The following is a 20,690-nucleotide window of genomic DNA, read 5'->3' as shown; positions in this document are numbered from 1 at the left end:
TGGCCATAGAGGCTGCTGTGTGGACGCGCGCACGTGTGAGTATGTGCGAATGCATGCGTGCGTGTGTGTGTGTGTGTGTGTGTGTGTGTGTGTTAGAGTGCATAGGAGGAGAGGATGATGCAGGCAGGTTAAGCCCTGTCTTATTTGTGTGGAATCCCTCACGCTCTGTGGATTAACCCCTACTTCTCCGGTCAGAGGAGTTGATGGGGGATGCTCTTTTATCGTCATACATGCACTCATGCAGTAAATGCATTCATAGACACACACGCTTACAAGCGCTTACACACACACACACACACACACACACACACACACACACACACACACACACACACACACACACACACACACACACACACACACACACACACACACACACACACACACACACACACACACACAGTGCCTAGCTTAGGAGAGTGGATAGCAGGAGTCAGGAGTGGTGCTGTTTGCAAGCAGACAGTCATTTGCACGCACGCACACACATGCACGCGCTTGCCAGCTGTGTCACTGTTTCAGGAGAGTGGAAGGGGGAATGGTTCCCTATTAAGTACTGGTGCACACACACACAAACAAACAAGCACACACACACACACACACACACACACACACACACACACACACACACACACACACACACAGAGACTGGGTGACAAGTCATGTCATAGGGGTGAATGGTGCTCTACTGATAGTGATTGATAAAGATTATCCTATATTAAAATTGCCTCGAGGGTCAACGGGTTCTGCCATCGCAGGGCCCCTGGGTGCCACAGGCGCACCATTGCTCCGCCCCCTCTGTGTTTCTATTGGCTGGGGTTTAAACAGCCATAACTCCAGTTCCCAGCATGCTAAAGGCCCCAAACTTGGTAGGTGATCTAAGACGTCCAATAGGGACAGGCTGTAATTGCTTAAGCCCCGCCCCGTCTGTGTTCCTATTGGCTGGGCTTTAAATCTAGGCCTATAGATAGGGAAGTCAAATTCCCTAGTCAAAGTCATATATTGTCGTGAAAGTCAAGTATCCAAGAATACAAATAGGCCAACTCAAGTAAAGTACAGATGTCAGATACTCAAATAGTTTTTAACTTAAGTAGGTCTACATTAAGTAAATGTAGCCTACTACTGTCCACCAGTGCATACTCTCCACTCTCTTTTTTAATGTCTTACCACGTGCTGTTTACATTTCTGACTAATAAAGTATTCAATCAATCAATCAATCAATCAATCCTTCCTTCCTCCTCAACGGAGTGATGATGAAGCAGGTAACTCCACTCACTGCCAGAAACAAGCTCACAACAACACGGCACGGATGTGTCTGCTATTTGTGTCGGGTGCGACACTGTCTTACGGTGGAGCATAAATTAGACTTCAATGCAGGCGAGAATCCTTGTTTTGGTGGCCATGGCAACGGGTTTCTGAGAATTCTCCATCCATTCCCGTACACCCCGCCGCCGCCATCGGTACCACGCACACATGCACGGATGGACGCACGGACGAACACGCACGTACGCGTGCACGCGGGCGAGCACACACACACGCGCACACACACACACACACACACACACACACACACACACACACACACACACACACACACACACACACACGCACACGCACGCACACGCACACACTCACACTCACACTCACACTCACTCACTCTCTCACATACAGTACACACACACACACACACACACACACACACACACACACACACACACACACACACACACACACACAACCTCCCTCCCCCGCCTAGGACCGTGCTTCCTGCAGAGCATGGGAGGTTCTGCAGTCAAGTCAGGGGAAAAGCAATGAGGCTTTTGTGCATTGTGTGTATTTACATTCATATTGGAAAGAGCAAGAGAGAGAGAGAGAGAGAGAGAGAGAGAACACATTAGTGATTAGTGACATGCAGGTCACAGGTGGCTACAAAAGAGAGAAAAAAAAGCGCTTCCATACACCTACAGTATATGTATTTTGTTGACAGGGCATCTAGTCTACACCAGTGGTTCTCAGCCTGTGGGTCCCCACATGATGGGGGGTCCCCCATCTGAAATATGATTATTTTGGGGACGTCGCGGCCTGAAAAGGTTGAGAACCACTGGTCTACACTACAGATAGCTATATGCCAAAACCCAAACCCTATATAGGCCTACTCAGTCACTAGCCTACTTCATTGACTGGAGTCCCAGGGGTCTATAAAAAATGAAAAGAAATGACTGAAATTTAATAAACAGCTGCAAACAATACATCAATGGCCATTTAGACTACTTTGGCTGTAACTGAACCATTCATGATATAATACTACTACTACTTCTACTACAACAACAACTACAAATAATAATAATGATAATAATAATAATAATAATAATAATAATAATAATAAATACCCTTTTTTACACATTTGTTTTTTTATTTTATGAAATATTAATAATAATATCTCATTTCACTTTTTCTTACTTTTTGGTCTTCTCTTTTGGGGTTTCTGTGATGTCCCAGGAGATGAGGCAGGACTCAGGAGTCTCCTGTCAAACATGAGATGGAGAAATCGACCATTTCTTCTCCCATGAATTTGGTAAATTGGGTGAAAGCAGATCTACTTTGCTGTTTGGAATCAGATCTGCTCAAAAACAATAGAACAATAGAACATCAAGAACATTTCAAGATGTAAAAAGTGTGTGCACCATTATGTACCTGCCATAATGCCATATTGACGATGTCTGGGAAGTATACCTGGCTACAAGCTAGGAAAGGGTTTCACTTTCTCCTACTGCGATGCCAAAGAACATGGAAGGAGTTTAGTTCGATTCGATATGATGAGAACAAGGTGCAGCCGCGGCGGCCATAGCGAAAGAGGCCACCTCTTTCGAGAGGCCACCATGGGAAACAGAAGGTCGGATTCCTAGCCCCAGCAATATGTCTATATTTGTCCCTGAGCAAGACATTTAACCCCAAACTGCTCCCCCTGCACTCGAGTCTGACCACTTGGGCAGCAATCCAGTTGGATGAAGCTGAAAACTCAATTCCCTCTGTGGGATCAAATAATAAACAAAACCAAAAATTCTGTCGGCGAAGCTGTTAATCTCCCAGAAGAATGAACTGTATGCAACAAGTGGAGTCCTGCTCTGCTCTCTTGACAGTGAAACATCGTCACTTTCATGACGTGATGACAGGCCATCATGAGGGCTGGTGACCTTGTCCAAATGATGTCCATGTTTGTTTCAGAGCTCTGAGGATGTGTCTCTTCCTTGTGCATGTGCCTTCAGAGTCAGACCAAGGAGTCAGACCAGGAAGCACAGAAGGTTTTTTTTTCAGGCTGGTGTGTGAAGCCATTTCCATGTCTATCGAATACATAACTGCATGAGCTGCATCTGTCACAAGCGCCCACAAGCAGACTTGTTCAATTGTGTTATTCTGCAATACAAGTATGTTCAAACCAGGCCTATTTGAATAAATAACAATGTGTTCAGTTTGTAGCCCTTTTCTATGGCTATGATTGGCTCAGGTCAGTGATTGTCAAACTATTTTTAAATAGCCGCTGTATAAGTAGATACACTACTAAATAATTTTGCCTGGGTACTCCTGGAAACCCATCAAGGACCTCTGGGTCTCCCATTTTGAGAACTACTGCTACAAACAATCATGCATTGATGGCTACTCATTCACTGTGCCATTATCATTTGGATTCAATGTAACTGTTCACTACGTGGGCGGCCTGTAGTGACACCTGCTGGTAAAACAACGTCCGTACATAATAGACGTGATGGAGGTCAAACAAACACTACTCACTCCGGATACAGAATGCTAAAGTTGTAAGGTGGGCACTAGGGACATCTGGGAACCTCAATGTAAAATTGGCTATTTTGTGCTAAAGGTTAAATTTGAAAAATTGTCATGTAAAAGTAATGTAAAGTATGTGAATATGGACGGTACATCATTATCAGACTTAATTTCATCCTTCAATTCTTATATGCCCCAAAATGACTGGATATGCCGGTTTTGTATCAATCTGCGGCAATTATAGAAATATTAGACCTTCATTGTTGAATATTGAATCATGTTTAATCATGTAGCCTATACTTTATTTTAGCCTACTTAAGAACATTTTCCAAATATATATATATATATATATTTACATTTTGGTGCCCACCTATCCTGTTACCCTCAGTCCGACTGACAAAAGGTGATGTAGTAAAGGTATACTATATTACACACACACACACACACACACACACACGCACGCACGCACGCACGCACGCAGGCACGCACGCAGGCACGCACGCACGCACGCACGCACGCACGCAGGCAAGTGCGCACATGCGTGCACGCAAGCAAGCAAGCACACACACACACGCACGCACGCACGCATGCGCACACACACACACACACACACACACACACACACACACACACACACACACACACACACACACACACACACACACACACACACACACACACACACACACACACACACACACACACACACACACACACACACATCCGTTTAAAGTTGGCATCAAGCGGTCAACCTGCATGGGGCCATGCACAGACCGGCAAGCGGCAGCATTAGAGCAGGTGCCCACTGCGTTGGCACTGGAGGCACGTTGGATTTTGAGTATTGAAGAAATAGACTAGACTATTTTTTTTGTAGGCCTAAGGTTAAATCTTTAATTTATCCATTTAGGCTACACCTAAATGACAGGTTAGCTATAAGCGTTTATAATTGCATGTGAAGAAGCATAGGCCCTATAAATCCATAAATCAATAGAGGGAATTGTTTACAAATCATGACTGAAATCAGGTTTGGAATGCCAAAAGCCTTTCTTAGACCATGGTTCTCAAAGTGGGGTCCAGGGACCCCCAGGGGTCTTTGGGGACTGGGGAGGTTACAGGGGTCCCCAGCAAAAGTAGTTGATATAGCATCACAATACTTTTAACCACTTTATCCATATTTTGTAGGCTACTAAAATAATAACAAATATACAAGCTCACAGCGCATCACTTCCTGACACGCTGCCAGTACATCTGCTATTTTTCTTATTTAAAAAAAAAGAATCTCAGGAATGTTTGGAACATTTTTGAATAGGCCTAGTCTATTTTTAAAAAAAAACATAAATCTTCTCTTCCTAGGGAGGGGGGTCCCTGGTACAGAACATTTTCAAATGGGGGTCCGCGGCCAAATACATGGGCTATGAATGTGGGGGTCCTTGACATGAAAAGGTTTGAGAAGCCCTCATTAGCCTAATAGCGGCGCACATAATGTGTCATTATGGAGCGCACCACCACAGCGCAGAGGGTTTGCGGAAGTGAAGCAGCGGGTGGGGCTCAGTGTTGCCATGTCCGCTTATTATAAGCGACTTTTGGCTTGTTTTTTCTGTAAAGTTGCTTGTAAATATTGGTTAGTTGCGTTATTTTTTGCCTTGTTTCTAAAGTGTAGTTGCTTATTTGGGGCTTGTTTCCTAAACGTTGTTTAACCAGTGTTTCTCACACATTTTCAAGTCAAGGACCCCCACATTAATATGTAGGCCTATTTGTCTGCAGACCCCATACTGAAAATATGTTATGCCAGGGACCCCCATTCAAGATTTGTGTTGTTAAAATGTTTCGAACATAGCCTATATACTTTTCACATTTTCTTCAAGATTCTTTTGAAAATAGCAGATCTACAAGCTCACAACGTGTTGCATCGCGACGCGTTATGAGATTGTAGATCTGCTATTTTCAAATATCCGATGTGTATAGGTTTAAAGTGCTCATGTGGCCTACAGTAAATAGTCGCTTCTTTTGGCCTCGTTTTCATGGACCTTGTTGCTTGTTTCTCTCGCAAGATCTGGCAACACTGGTGAGGCTTCGGCGTTGAACGGAGAGAGAGACAGTGGTCATTGACCGTTAGGAGCTTTTATTCTAGCAAATATAAGACCGTATGTTTGACCCCAGGGCTCCGAGCTGGACGTCGTTGTAAAGATGGACGCTGATCTGATGGGAGGATGAAAGAGCGGCTGAAACACAGCTTGCATTTCGCTCCTCGCAGCCTATTTATGGCAGATAACGGTTCTGGCCCTTTCTTTATTATAGGAAGAGATCATCATCGCGTCGGTGTAGCAGCTATAATGTGAAGTGTGTGCAAGAATCTGCAGAGGATCGCCTTAATTCCTTTTCCGCGAATTCATGAGGAATTATAATTATGAACAACGCGCAAGGTATGTCGCCCGATTTTGTCTTGATGCGCCTGGTTTCCGCGGCCGAGGACGACCGCTTATTGGACGAGGAGAACGGGAATGTGTCGTCGGGTGGAGTGGTGGCAGGACTCGGCATGAAGGAGGTCCTGAAAGGAGGCTTGGAATTCGCACGGGATCCGACGGCAGGCCTCCTATCGGCGTCGCATCCCAGCAACCACCGCCTCCCGGCGGCGCTGAACAGCGGCCAGCCTCCCGTCGGAGGAGGAGGAGGAGGAGGAACGGCGGCACCTGACATGATGATGATGGGAGTGATGGCGTCTCCTCCTCCCGCGGCGGCACAGGGTGCGATGACGGAGGCCCCGGGTTTTCATCATGATTTCTCCTCCAGAGGAGGCGGCCTGCTACGGCCTCAGCTCCTCGTTTTCCCCTCTATAATGCGCGGCGGTGAGGGTCTCTTAGACCGCGATTCAGACCGTAGGATTCAGCCCAGGCATCCGATGGATATAACAGATAAGATCCCCGGCTCTTCTGCCCCTGGTGACCTGCTGTCCAGGAGCAACAACAACACGCCGAGCCCCGGCGGAGACGCGCAACAGCACTTGGTCCAGACATGGGGTCTGCATCCTACATTATCCACGGTGGCTGCGGGGATGGACGGCACCACGGCTGCCGAGATGATGTGTCGGCAGCACGGCTTGATCACCGGCTCCACGGAATGGCCTCTGTTGGCCGATAAAGCCACCCCGCTGGCCATGATCGAGTCCAAGTGGGGATGCGCGTCTCCCGGGGAGAGAGAGCCGGGCTCCTCCGTCTTCGAGCTGGCCCGGCGGTTCGGAGAGCTGGGGGTCCGCGCGGTGCCCAAGATCTTGTTCAAGGACGGCGAGCTCCCACAGTGTTCGTGTCAGGGGGGCACGCATGTTGGGCCGGCGGGGGGAGGCATGATGATGGAGCCCGGGGACGATCCGACCGAAACTAGCGACGCTTTATTGGTGCTGGAAGGGCTGGGCACCGGGGATGCCATGGCCGGACTGGGCATGGACGACGAGTGCCCGATGGGGGACGAGACGGACGATGAGAACGGGCGCCGTGCGTTTTTGCTCAACAGGAAAAGGGAAATCGTTCAGAAAATGTCCGGAGCTTTTTCCCTTAGCAGTTTTCAAGCGGAGTTGACCAGACAGGTGGAGGGGATGTCGGGGGGCTCCTGCCCCACGGCGGCGCAACTTGACGCACAGGCGGCGTGCATCCTCCACAGAAACCTGTCCAATCCTCCGAGCTCGCAAATTCCTCCCGGAGTTTCAGAGGTTGTTATTGTCCCTCAGGGTCCGGCAGCTACACCCGGACAGAGCTCGACCCGGGCCACCAGCCCTAACCTTAGCCAGGCGTCGACACCTAGGAGGCGGCCCGACAGGTGCTCTAGTGCGCCGAGGACGCCCACGGGCCGAGCAGGGTGCGTGGGGGACAAAGCACTAAAAGTTCCGGTGAAGTCCAGGAAAGGCTCACTCAAGATTAGGCTGAGCAAACTATTCCGGACTAAAAGCTGTAGCGGCTCCAACCATCTTCTGGATAAGAGGCCATCAGTGACCTATTCTATCTCTTCTGCTGGAAGTCTAATGGATATGGCCACTGGTGCTGAACAGGACAGTGACAGGTACAACGATTAATACAAAATACAACAGATACACTCACACTTATAACCAGGGGTCATCAATATGTCTTACAGGACAAAATGTCTCCATGGCAAGTCTTAAGATTGGCCTTGATTTTTTGTTTAACATTAATGTTCTTATTTTGATCATAATACCCAATTACTGAATGTCAGTCCCCAGGTTTTCTGACCCCCATAACATTGAGAGCTGGTTGGTTACTAATAGAACCAAATGGACCCCGTATAGGGTCCATTTGGTTCCCTTTGTGCACTCTCAGAGTTACAGACCTGAAAAGATACTGGTTATAGTAGGCCTATTGTCCACTCATTTGTATGTCCATGGCCAAAATTGAATTTTGACAAAAATGTCCACCATAAGCCATCCCGATGACCCCTGCTTATAACAACACATGCATGTGGCGTGTCTAACATTTTCTCTTAAATTGGTTGTGATAACATCTCCATCTCCAAGTGATAACAGCTCCACACCTCCAGTAACTTCATCTACTTTTCTGCATCTCATTCCCTTCTCTCCTCACATGCAGCCACAGCCAACCTCGACTGACCAGGGCCCAAAGTGCCTTCTCTCCTGCCTCTCTATCAGCTTTCACTGGTAAGGGCCAAACGCTTTACTCGCACGCACGCACGCACGCACGCACGCACGCACCCATGCACGCACGCACGCACGCACGCACGCACGCACGCACGCACGCACACGCACACGCACACGCACACGCACACGCGCACGCGCACACACACACACACACACACACACACACACACACACACACACACACACACACACACACACACACACACACACACAGTGTTTACCCCTCACAAATGCTGCTGTGGGCCGGAAAGACATCTGAAACAGCAGTTTGATCATGTGAGGCCTAGGGCTACACATTATTGAAGCTGATACCATTGAGGTTATTTTTTTCTGGGGTTATTTACTGTCTATGGAACAACTTCTCATAGGCTCCCAGGCTATTTATTCAGGGTTCTGTAGTTATTCTAACAACAAAAGGTATGGGTTTCCGAGGCTAAACAATAACTGACTAATAATAATAATAATATATTATCATGTTATGATTGACACACACTTTTAACAAACTTTAACGTCTCTTTGAAGTAGGGTTGTCATGTAGCATTTGCTCTCCATCTCGCTGTCATGGAAACCCTATTCAACATTCTCACTTTCTCTGTTTCTGTCCCTGCATGTCTCTCTCTTCCTCCCTCTCTTTCTTTGACTTTCCTCTTCTATCTTCTACCTTAATTTCTGGGTTGTATAGGTGAGACTGTTTCCCTGATGGATGTAGATATTTCCCGCCGAGGGGCAAACACTCCACACCCGCCCACACCTCCGCCTCCCCCACGCAGAAGTCTCAGTCTATTAGGTATATCTCTCTCATCTCTCTATCGCTTCCTCTCTTGTTCAGCAAACACCTGCTTTCAGTTGAACCAAAAAAACTCTTTCTGTCTGGTTGACCTCTAATCTTCCTTCTTTGCACGCATTGACTCCAGTTCTAAACCACAGCATCCTTATATGTACACTTTGCCTCTAGACACGGTATCACACCTCCCATCTCCACCCGACAGACCTATATCTACACATAATCTGTAGTCTTTCCGACTTGACCCCCCCCCCCCACCCCCCATGTGTGACTTCTTGTGCAGAAACTTGCAGCTTTAACTTTTAGAGAAGCAACACTGTGGTAATTTGAAAGGTTGTACTTTGGAACTGAAGCTTCAGAATGCAGTGATAACATTTCCATAGTAATACAATGATGTTGTCCCATTTAGACTGGGAACCCCTATACGTAACTATAACTTTCAATCCGGGAACCCCTTTTGTGGTTGTTGTTGCTATGTACAGTATATACAGTAGCAACATCCATTTTTTTTTAATTTTTGAATAAATATTTGAAGTTTTTCAGAAAACTTAGGTCAGGGTTTAGAAGGCGTTTTTAGAATCGGCCTCAAGTCTAAATGGGTTAAAATGGAATAAAAATATTGTTTGAAGGTAAAGGTTTTCATGTGACAACAGTAACATGTTTGGCATGTCCAAAACTGTTACTTTTTAGGATTAAAATTCAAAAATACTTTTAATGCTTCTGTGTGACGCTGTGGTATGATCAAGGAGGGCGTTAATTTACGAGAAAACACAAAAAGTTAAGATATGGAGATAGGAGGTTACTGCCCTACAGCCACGATTATGTTTTTCTCTTGAACCGCATTGGAACTGTGGTGATATTATTGAGCTGATAGGGAGGTAAAGTCTATAATGTAGCTTAAAATGTCTTGCTGACTCACCACTGTGGACAGTGTGTCTGTGTAAAGCTGAGTGACCTTTTTCCTTTGGCTCTCTAAAGAAAGGTTTCTCATCATTGATTCGCAGGACTTTGCTTCATAGGTTGAATGTTGAATTTAAAAAAAAAACATAATCAAAAAGGCAGCTGCTATCAAATTATAGTGTAGAACTATAGAATTGCTTTGTATTGCTTACATAATCACTGCAGAAGCACCAAATGCCAACTGACTGGCAGCAGCTGAGCCACTTGACTGGTTAATAATTTGTTTATGTTTTATTGTCCTAAAACCCTCGCGTTATATGCTTAAAAAGGTCTGTTGTTAGCTTAAGCCTTCACGTTTTGTTCTTTGATATACATTTTTAACACCTGTTAATATCTCATCCATGAATTCTGATATAATAAGTGTAGGTTTGTGGTCCAAAAGTGATTTGAAAAAAGAGTACATTTATTATCTTTATTCATTCAAAACCCAATGCAAAAATTCCATTGGAAATCTGCCGTAGGAACAAGTAACTTCCAGGTTAACTTTCAAAAATATGGTGTCACTAGAACATCAGATATTCCTTCTGATTCCATGAGCCACAGCGTTGAATGTGCATATTATAGACCCCCCCCCCCCCATGGAACGAAGGAGATTCTCTCTTTCCTTCCTTTATAGGAAGGAAGCAGATTCCTTCCTTCCTTCCTTCCTTCCTTCCTTCCTTCCTTTGCTCCCTCTCTTGCATCCTTCTTAATTTTTTAGTTTATGCCTTTATTTGTTCACTCCTTTATTCCTTCCTCTCCTTTCTGCCTCCCCCCCACCCCTCACCCCCTGTCCTGCTCTTGTTCTAGATGACATAGGCGGGCCGCAGCCTGGGCCTTTCCTAGTGAGTGTCATGGGGGCTTCCCTGCAGTCCCTTCCCCTGCCTCTTCCTCCACCTCCTTCCTCACATGCCACCATGCAGCACAGTATCAGCCTCAATGGTAAGAGTGTTGGAGGAGGGATAGATAGTTAACCTTGCGTCATCAGGCTTTCCTCACGGAGGCCTGGTTTTCATTCCGAACTGACCAGTCTGATCCGGTCTAGGCCATGCCTACTGTACAATTCTACATTCTAGAACAGGGGGTCCTCAGAGCTACTGTAGGGGGTCCGCCAAATCTTTGTGTGATTTTTTTTTTACATTAACCACTTGAACCCTAGCATCCCTTTTCTGAGGAGACCTTTAGCCCAAATTAGCAGATCTACAAGCTCACAACGCCTCGCATTGCGAGGGCGTTTTGAGCTTGTAGATCGGCTATTTTGGCAAAGAGGTATAGGTGTAGAGGGAAAAAAGAGCAGACCAAGTAAAAAAGTTTAATCTGAAACACAATTTTATACAATAGAGGGGGTCCCTGCTTCATCTCTCTCTCAGCTAGAGGGTCCTTGGCCTGGAAAACGTTGAAAGCCCCTGTTTTAGAATAACTAGAATTCTTCTCTGTCTGTCTGTCTGTCTGTCTGTCTGTCTGTCTGTCTGTCTGTCTGTCTGTCTGTCTGTCTGTCTGTCTGTCTGTCTGTCTGTCTGTGATGCTGTCTGCCTACTAGTCATTCTTGAAGCGACCGTGCCTTAGTGACACTTCTCGGTGTCACCCTGAGTGACTTTGCCGGTAGAGTTTTCCCTTCGCGAGACACAGAACACATTGGGAACTGGGAAGTGTTAGTCATACTGTAGTTTGACATGCCCCCCTCACAACGGTGCTAAAACCGATGGTTGTGGTTTGTGCCACATTTTAAGATTCATTCCATAACATTTCCATGTAAAAATTGATTGGTGGATCACAGGGTAAGAGCGCATACCACATAAATAAGCCTATTAGTCCATTCCACAGCTGACTCCAGTTTGAATCTGACCCAAGGCGTTTTACTGCATTTCTCCCCCCTCTCTCTCCCCCGCCTGTCCTGTCTCTCTGTTTACTGTATCCATCGTAAATAAAGCATAAAATGCAAAAATAAAAGATCTGAAAAAGGATTTGTGGTGGTATTAATAATCCACTATTTCCTCAAATCGGGAATATCTTTTGCAAGAGTAGGTCGGTGAGCGCTGTGCACTATGTGGATTGAATATCTCATTTTATAAAGAACCTTCATTTTAGATTAAAAAAAAGTATAAGTCATGTTACTTTGATGTTATAGTCGTGTGGTCATTTTAAAGTGAACTGAATGTTTTACTTTCGTCACCTGTAAGTACATTATTGTGATTTTGTTTTTATTACAATCTCACCATTTCATATGAAATCTGCAATGCATTAGTAATATTATTTCCAGATTAAAAAAAATCTCTTGGATGGACTACTTCAGAAAATTTTACTTTGGCACTTGATTGTCTTTCTATTAGACGCATTTCTCCGGGCCCTGCCTCATTCGAACTCATCACAGGCAGACACCCTGCACCCAGCTAGACTGGCCCCGCCTCCCATGCTCTGCCCCCTGCAACGGCCTGAAGCCAGCAACTTCACCGCCAGTCTGAGAGAGCTTGAGAAGGTACTGCATGTTGTATGTGTGTGAGAGGGTGAGAAAGACTGACATAGTGTATGTGTGTGCATGTGGTTATGTGCTAGAGCAGTGGTTCCCAAACTGGGGGTCCCCAAATTATTTTTTGGGGGGTCCACAGATGATAAGAAAAGTTGGGAACCATTGTGCTAGAGAATGCAAGAGAAACTGATTTGTGTTTACATGAAAATATATGAGGGAGAGAGACAGAGACAGAGAGAGAGAGAGAGAGAGAGAGAGAGAGAGAGAGAGAGAGAGAGCATATATCGACTAGCAGACTGATCTAGGATGTGGATGTTTCCAATGTTGCAGTGCTTCAGCAAATCAACCAGTAATGATATAACACGAGCAGATGAAAGAGAAAGACAGAATTCAGGATAATAAGTTAGGATAATCTATTCTACACTATAGCAGTGGTAGGCAACAGGTGGCCTGTGGGCCAGAACTGGCCTGCCAACGATTGGTAATATCTGGCCTGGCAAATTATTTTCTAAATAATTTACTGACATTTATCTGACTGACAGTCCCACATATACTGTAGGCAGGACATGGATAGCAGTGGCTTTGCACTGATGAAACCATAGGATGAACACATAATTCTATTTACATTCTTATTATTATTATTCTTTGAATGTTATGGATAAAACAGTTTGACCTGACTTGAAACAATACATTGTTTCTCTCTGTTCTATGAAGAGACCTTGAAGCATGAAAGAGCTCTTGTTCTAAAACGTGTATGACTGTCTATCTCCAGATTACATGTTCTTTTTAAACGTTTTGATGAACTAAATATCTTAAGTGCCACATTCAAGGATGGGGCCTGCACAAAATGATTACACATGTAATAGACTCATAAAAGCCAATCATCAAAGCAAAACTAGCGTATGCAAATTAAGACAGATGTTTTTGGGCTGGGGAAAGTGATCTCTCTGTTATCAGCGCCTCTATCCCATTGGGGCCACCCTGCCACTATACGACAAATAATTCATGTCAATGTATGTGTCCTTTCCCCACTCCCACTCCAGTGCGGCTGGTACTGGGGTCCTATGAACTGGGAGGACGCAGAGATGAAGTTGAAGGGTAAACCGGACGGTTCGTTCCTGGTCCGGGACAGCTCCGACCCACGCTACATCCTCAGCCTCAGCTTTAGATCACAAGGAGTCACGCACCACACGCGCATGGAGCACTACCGCGGTGAGTCACACACATGCACACTCCGCATGCAGGCACTCAATCATTGGCATACAACACAATGTATATTTGAACATGCCTATATTTATGCTTGAGAGAAAACCGTATTCACTGAAAATGTTGTTTGCGTGCGTGCAAGTGAGTGTGCGCGCACGCAAGTGTGTGTGCACGCTCACACAACATTTTCAGTGAAGATGGTTTTCTCTCAAGCATGAATATGGGCATGTTCAAATATACACTGTGTTATATAGACTCTCTCAAACACACGCACACGCACACGCACACACACACACACACACACACACACACACACACACAGACACACACACACACACACACACACACACACACACACACACACACACACACACACACACACACACACACACACACACACACACACACACACACACACACACACCCCACTACAGGGATGAGTCATGCACAGAATCATACGCATTGTGCCTTTGGAGACACACTGTTCCCATCCATGAACACACACACACTCATGCACACATGTGTGCGTGCATGCGCACACACACGCACACACACACACACACACACACACACACACACACACACACACACACACACACACACACACACACACACACACACACACACACACACACACACACACACACACAGTTATGCACAAACTGGTAGGCATATACTGTACAGGATACACAACAGTAAAGGAGCAAGTCATACAGAAACATCAATACATACATTGAAATATACTAAAACACTCATCCCATTTGTGCAAACATGCAGTGCAGATAAATGTTAACACAAAACACACACACACGCACGCACCCACGCACACACACACACACACACACACACACACACACACACACACACACACACACACACACACACACACACACACACACACACACACACACACACACACACACACACACACACACACACACACACACACACACACACACACAACACAAAATGAATGCTCTACTTCTCATGTAAAGGTGTTGTACAAAATGTGACGCATTGTGAGCTTATAAAAACTGTTTGTAAGTGAAAAGTTAGGTCTGTCTGTGTTTTTTATAAACATACAACCATTGCGAAGTATTAACAAGACCTTGTGACTAAATAATAACTACATTGGATCCATGTGATTGACTGAATGATTGAATACTTTATTAACAGTTTGCAAAAACAAGCACAGGGAAGTACAGTTCAGAGGATTTTAAACCCAAGAAAGCACTATGGCCTGTTTCCATTGGGGAATAAATGAAACTAATAAAGTTAGTACGTTGTCGGCAAGATTGGAACACACAAGTAATTTTTTTAACAGGTTTGGACCTGACAGTGACGATATATAGGTCACCACAGCACTAACTTCCTCATAACGAGCCAATAAAATCATGCCTAGAAACACACATTATTGACTTGCAGTCTCAATCACATGATGCACGATTGTCTGTACAATGGCATGTTTGCATGTTTACACTGCAGCCTGAACACAGTCGTCAGGCTGCAGACAAAGACAGACATGTTTTTAGAGCAGTGGTTCCTAAACAATGGGTCACGGAACCATTTTCATGGGTCACAAGTAAATATGACTTTTTTTCCCCTATATTTAAAATACCAAAAAAGATTTCCAAAAAATATAGATGTGAAAATAATTTCAGAAAAAAAAAATCTAAACAATTCCATAACAAAGAAAAGTTTAAGAATAGTGAAAATACTGAAAAAAAGAAATAGAGTACTGTTTGGGTCCCAGAGAGACTTGAGCTGAAAGGTTTTGGAACCCATGTTTTAGAAAAACAAAGCCCAGGCAGGTGAATGTATCATTTTGAATGGATGACTCTTAAAATAATACTTTTTTTTTCCCCCTCCAGGAACATTTAGCTTATGGTGTCATCCAAAGTTTGAGGACCGCTGCCATTCGGTGGTGGAGTTCATTGAGAGGGCGATCATGCACTCCAAGAATGGCAAATTCCTCTACTTCCTCCGCTCTCGAGTACCAGGTACATAATATAGGTCACACGTTGTAGTGGAGTAAAACGTGCAATATGAGTCTCTAGTAGAGGGGTAGAAGTCAAAACGATCAAGAAATATAATTGCACACCCAGGATTGTGTGTGTGTGTGTGTGTGTGTGTGTGTGTGTGTGTGTGTGTGTGTGTGTGTGTGTGTGTGTGTGTGTGTGTGTGTGTGTGTGTGTGTGTGTGTGTGTGTGTGTGTGTGTGTATTACAAGAAGAAGAATTGTTTTATGGTTGAAAAAAATATTTTTAGAGATATGTTTACAATTAGAGAAAGATTCAGGTTGGGGTTAGGATTAGGCATTTAAAAATTAGCTTTAGGGATTAGAGATAGAGTCTAGGTCATGCCTGATTTATGCTTAGTCATGTGCTTGTATCACGCAACGAAAAATAGCCGATCTACAAGCTCACAATGTGTCGCGCAGCTTGTAGATCAGCTATTCTTCGGCTTTAGGCTTAAAATGCCCAGAAATGGTAAAAATAGCATTCATGAAATTGCTGTTCTAAAATGTTGATGTGACTGTTTGTTGTGTGTGTGTATGTTGTGTGTTTTCCAGGGCTTCCACCGACCCCGGTACAGCTGCTCCACCCTGTGTCTCGCTTCAGCAACGTCAAGTCTCTGCAGCACCTCTGTCGTTTTTGCATCCGTCAGATGGTCCGCATCGACCACATCCAGGAGCTTCCTCTGCCCAAGTACCTATACTGAATCTCTCCTTTATTTACATACCTCACACATTCAAACCTGGGGTGTTTATTTAAACTCTGAGTGATCAAATAGACACCTTCACATGTGTTTCTAATGATGATAATAATACATACGATTTATATAGCGCTTTTCTAGGTACTCAAAGTCGCTTTACAGAAATAAGTAACTTTATTAGGAAGAACAAGTTAAAAAGGTTAAAAAACTATAAAAGAAAGGTAAACAAAAGATTGGGATTTTATGTAGTGAATGCGAGTCTGAAAAGGTGGCTTTTGATTGTTATTTTCTGCTATTTGTCAGTGATGCGGCGTAGTAGTAGTTTGTCAGATTAGTTTGCAGACGCACAAACAAACACCATAGGGGTGAAAGCTTAACAACCTTGCTTTGCCTGGCCATGCTGTGTTCATGCAGTGATTCTACCTGTGATTCTTTCCAGACCCCTGATCTCCTACCTACGCAAGTTCTATTACTACGACCCAGAGGAAGAGACGTACCTGTCAATCAAGAGCATACGCCCTGCTGCGACGGCGGTGGAACCAGAGGTGGAGTCTCAGACGTAACAGCAGTGCTCTGCTCAGCTGAAGTGAGTGACTTTGTCATTGACTTATTTCTCCCCCCCCCCTTTAACAGTGAATGTCACCATGGATGGCCTGTTTTCTTTTGTAATGAAATGTTGGCATGATAATCTGACAATCAGTATTTATAATAATGATAATAATAATGATAACTATATCGTTGCTGTCGGGCAGAAACCTTGTATCTCCATGTTTCAACTTTGTATGTTTATATATATATATGTAAGCAATAGAAATTAATTAAAAACAGAAGATAATACAGGTATTGTCTGCCTGTTTGATTCCACATTAAGGGCACGGTCACAACGACGTTTAATTCTACTATGAGGGTGGATTCTGCTAGTGGTTTCTTGCCATTTGCAGATTTCTGCAAAAGAAAACGCTCTGTTCCCATTGAAAGGCATTGGCCTTCAGGTAGAATTAAACTCTGCGCCCTAAGGGTTTAAAAAACATTAAACCAACTGCTAGAATAATTAAGCTTGAGAAAATCAAATACAGGAAGAGGATTGACGGACACTATTCCGTTCGCCCCCTTACTCTGCTTGACTGAAATTGTGTCTTATCTGCCTGTTGACCTACATCTTTTCTCCCATTCCTTCCAGGTTTCTGTGTGAGGGACTGAGCTCTAATGGCCTGCTAGTCTTCCAGCATCAGCCAATCAAAGTCCTCGGAAATCTCTGCATCTGCAGTGGGATTCAGATGAACCCGCCCCTCTATTTACTTTGACGAATGAAGGGAGGGAAGCTGTGGCGTAGTTGTATGTCAGGAAACCGGCCGCAACAAATGCACCCGCGGAGAGGCAGAGAGGGACTTGGCCTCACTGAGAAGTGACTGGAGAGGTCTTCTAGCGTGCAACCGCTCTGGAAGGGGGAAAAAAGAGAGCTTGAATTCTGAACTCTGACTCAACTCCCAGATAGATTTTCCAATATGTTCTGAACTGGAATTTTAAAACATGATGCACTGGTCTATTTGTACAACTATCTTTTGCTGCCATTTCCTTTATTTTTCCTTCCATTCAGTCCAAATGAGTACTGTTGGGACTCTTAAGGTCGTGACACATTGAAAAGCGTTGAGAAATTGTACTCTCCCGTCAAGAAGTAAAAAGTTACCTTTCTGCATGGCTCCAGCTAATTTCGGACGGTCTGTGCCACGCGCGTTGACGCTCCAAAATAGAACCCAGCTCTGAGAGACGCGTCAACGGGTTTTAACGTGTCCACTTGACGCCTCCAGTGTGGCTACAGCCGTGGTAAACAATGGGTGCGTTTGATAACGCACGCGTCTGATGCTTGCAGTGTGTCGGCGCCTTTAAGAGGCCCTCAGGATAAATGTAGCTGCAAAGGTGGGGCAGTTCAGCAGGGTTAAGACGTCGGGAACAGTATTGCACATCTGTCATACACTGTAAAATCCTGAGTGTTCATTTAACTTTGATAGTGTACCAAAGTGTGCCACATGGGTGAACCAAACAGGTCCATTTAGTTCCATTTGTACACTTTTAAAGGTAAATTATGAACACTGCAAGATGTTACTGTGTATAATGCCCATAGACATTCAGAACATGCATTGCTCTGATTGTATTAACATTTGATGCATCGGAGAACATGCATCTCATTATCTGAACAGAATTGTCTTGTTTTTTGGCCTGTCTGTAGTAATATAGACAACTTGACACATGGATATACTCAGCTTTTATTGCTGAGTGCTAACTACAAAATTAATTAAAAACAAGAAATCTTTGTTTGATCATATTTAGACTGGTAACTTAGCTAGCCTCAATAGTAGCTCTCCTAAATGACATACTCATCACATTTGACTGTTAGCAACAGTCACAAAGACTACTCAACATTGAATACTCGCATCAACAGAAAAACAAAATGAATGTCCACTATAGCAATGACCCGACATTGGCGTTATTTTTTTAGCTTCTGTGAGTGGGATATGAGAAAGAAGCTGATTTTTACTTTCATCTCATCCAGCCCCACCTTGCAGTGTGTATCTCTGTTATGGTTGATCTCTATTTGTCAATTTTCTTTGTTGAAATGCCCAGTTGTACTTTGCTCAATATGTTTCTCTGTATCCTCAAGCTGGGTACTGGCTCAGCATTTTCAGTAAAAAAAGAAAAAAGAAAAGAAAAAAGTTTGATGACGCTTCTCTGTCATTTTCCAACCATATTATCTTTTGAGCCAGATAGAATACGCAAAGGGAATGCAAGGTTGCATAATTTGTAGGTTTGGGCCTTTTGGTGTGTGTGTGTGTGTGTGTGTGTGTGTGTGTGTGTGTGTGTGTGTGTGTGTGTGTGTGTGCGTGCGTGCGTGCGTGCGTGCGTGCGTGCGTGCGTGCGTGCGTGCGTGCGTGCGTGCGTGCGTGCGTGCGTGCGTGCGTGCGTGCGTGCGTGCGTGTGTGTGTGAAGGAGCAAGATAATGTGTGTGTGATTCACAGCGGTAGCAGCTTGAGGTACATATGCTGCCAGTTCATGATTGATGGTGGATCTTCTGTTGGAATATTTTCAGCATTAGGGCTGACCCTGAATCTCTGCAACACACGCTGATTAATAAAAAAAAAGACACCCTAGAGAAATAGCCATTTAAATTAAGCAAGTTTGAACACTGAGTATTTCATACTGTATTGAAATGAATGTGGCTTCGTCAAAAATCTAACAAACGACTTTGGAAAATAGTCTGTGAGTCATAGTCAATGGGCTAAACATGCCAGACCACCTGTATGGTACTTTAAATCAGTAGTTCTCAAACATTTTCATGTCAAGGACCCCCAAATTGATTTGTATTTGCCCGTGGACCCCCACCTGAAAGGGTTTTGTGCCAGGGTCCCCCAGAAGAGAAGATTTATGTAAAAAGAAAATCAAAATGATTCAAACTTTTACAAACATTTTCAATATTTTTCAAAAATAGCAGATGTACAAGCTCACAGCGCAGCACAAAGTGATGCGCTGTGAGCTTGCATTGCAGATATGCTATTTTTTAATTATTCAACGTATAAATGGATAAAGTCAAGTGGTTAAAATGATGACCCCCCCCCCCCCAAGACACCTGGGGGTCCCCACTTTGAGAACCAATGCTTCAAATAATACATTACAAAGGACACTCTTCTTCACAAATATTGCAGCAATGTTCTTTCCTTAGGAAAATTGTGGATCATGGATCTGAGTTGTCACAGGGAGTGATCAAAGGGGAAAGGGGGACAGCTCATTGCAGCTGTTATGCTAATAAGGGATATTATAGCTCAGTGGACACTGGTGGCAGATGGAACTGACAAGTTGACAACCACTGCAGGATATGTATCTGCATAGGCTGAATTCACTCAAACAGCAGTGAAAGCTGATGTCCTTTATATGGGCTGGGTTGGTCACATGAAAACTTAATAGCCTAACTTAGTACCACTCCACAAATGTACAGCATGTACAGTAGTCACAATCATGCAACAGGCATACACTGTGCAGCTGTAACAGATGAGCATGCATAAAACTATTTCCAGCTCATGCATGCCTACTTTTCATGCAAACATTATTAGTAGAAGTGCCAGGGGGTGAGGCTAAGCCACTAGAGGCAGT

At 44.4% G+C, this 20,690-nt stretch overlaps 1 protein-coding gene across 2 annotated transcripts; it reads left to right on the top strand.

Annotated features, from left to right (window-relative positions):
* The first annotated feature begins 5,875 nt into the window (after positions 1–5,875).
* On the top strand, positions 5,876–19,209 carry socs7 (suppressor of cytokine signaling 7). 2 transcript variants are annotated; one of them, XM_084083642.1, is made up of 9 exons: positions 5,876–7,827; positions 8,370–8,437; positions 9,120–9,224; positions 12,491–12,636; positions 13,671–13,839; positions 15,705–15,833; positions 16,405–16,540; positions 16,987–17,133; positions 17,728–19,209. In XM_084083642.1, the coding sequence occupies exons 1-8, from the start codon at positions 6,185–6,187 to the stop codon at positions 17,108–17,110; spliced, it is 2,520 nt and encodes an 839-aa protein (XP_083939768.1). In that variant the 5' UTR covers positions 5,876–6,184; the 3' UTR covers positions 17,111–17,133; positions 17,728–19,209. The 2 variants fall into 2 exon arrangements, with proteins under 2 accessions (XP_083939768.1, XP_083939769.1); XM_084083643.1 differs by lacking the exon at positions 9,120–9,224.
* Positions 19,210–20,690: the final 1,481 nt, after the last annotated feature.

The sequence above is a fragment of the Gymnoscopelus microlampas genome, assembly GCF_963454915.1.
Source record: "Gymnoscopelus microlampas genome assembly, chromosome: 2".
In the NCBI taxonomy this organism is placed as follows: Eukaryota; Metazoa; Chordata; class Actinopteri; order Myctophiformes; family Myctophidae; genus Gymnoscopelus; species Gymnoscopelus microlampas.
Note: the sequence above shows the minus strand (reverse complement) of the source record. Positions and strands in the feature narration are given on the sequence as shown.

Coding starts and splice junctions, on each gene's coding strand:
- socs7 (XM_084083642.1), top strand. CDS start 6,185: ATGAACAACGCGCAAGGTATGTCGCCCGATTTTGTCTTGATGCGCCTG. Junction 7,828..8,369: donor GCTGAACAGGACAGTGACAG/GTACAACGATTA, acceptor CCTCACATGCAG/CCACAGCCAACCTCGACTGA. Junction 8,438..9,119: donor CTCTCTATCAGCTTTCACTG/GTAAGGGCCAAA, acceptor TGGGTTGTATAG/GTGAGACTGTTTCCCTGATG.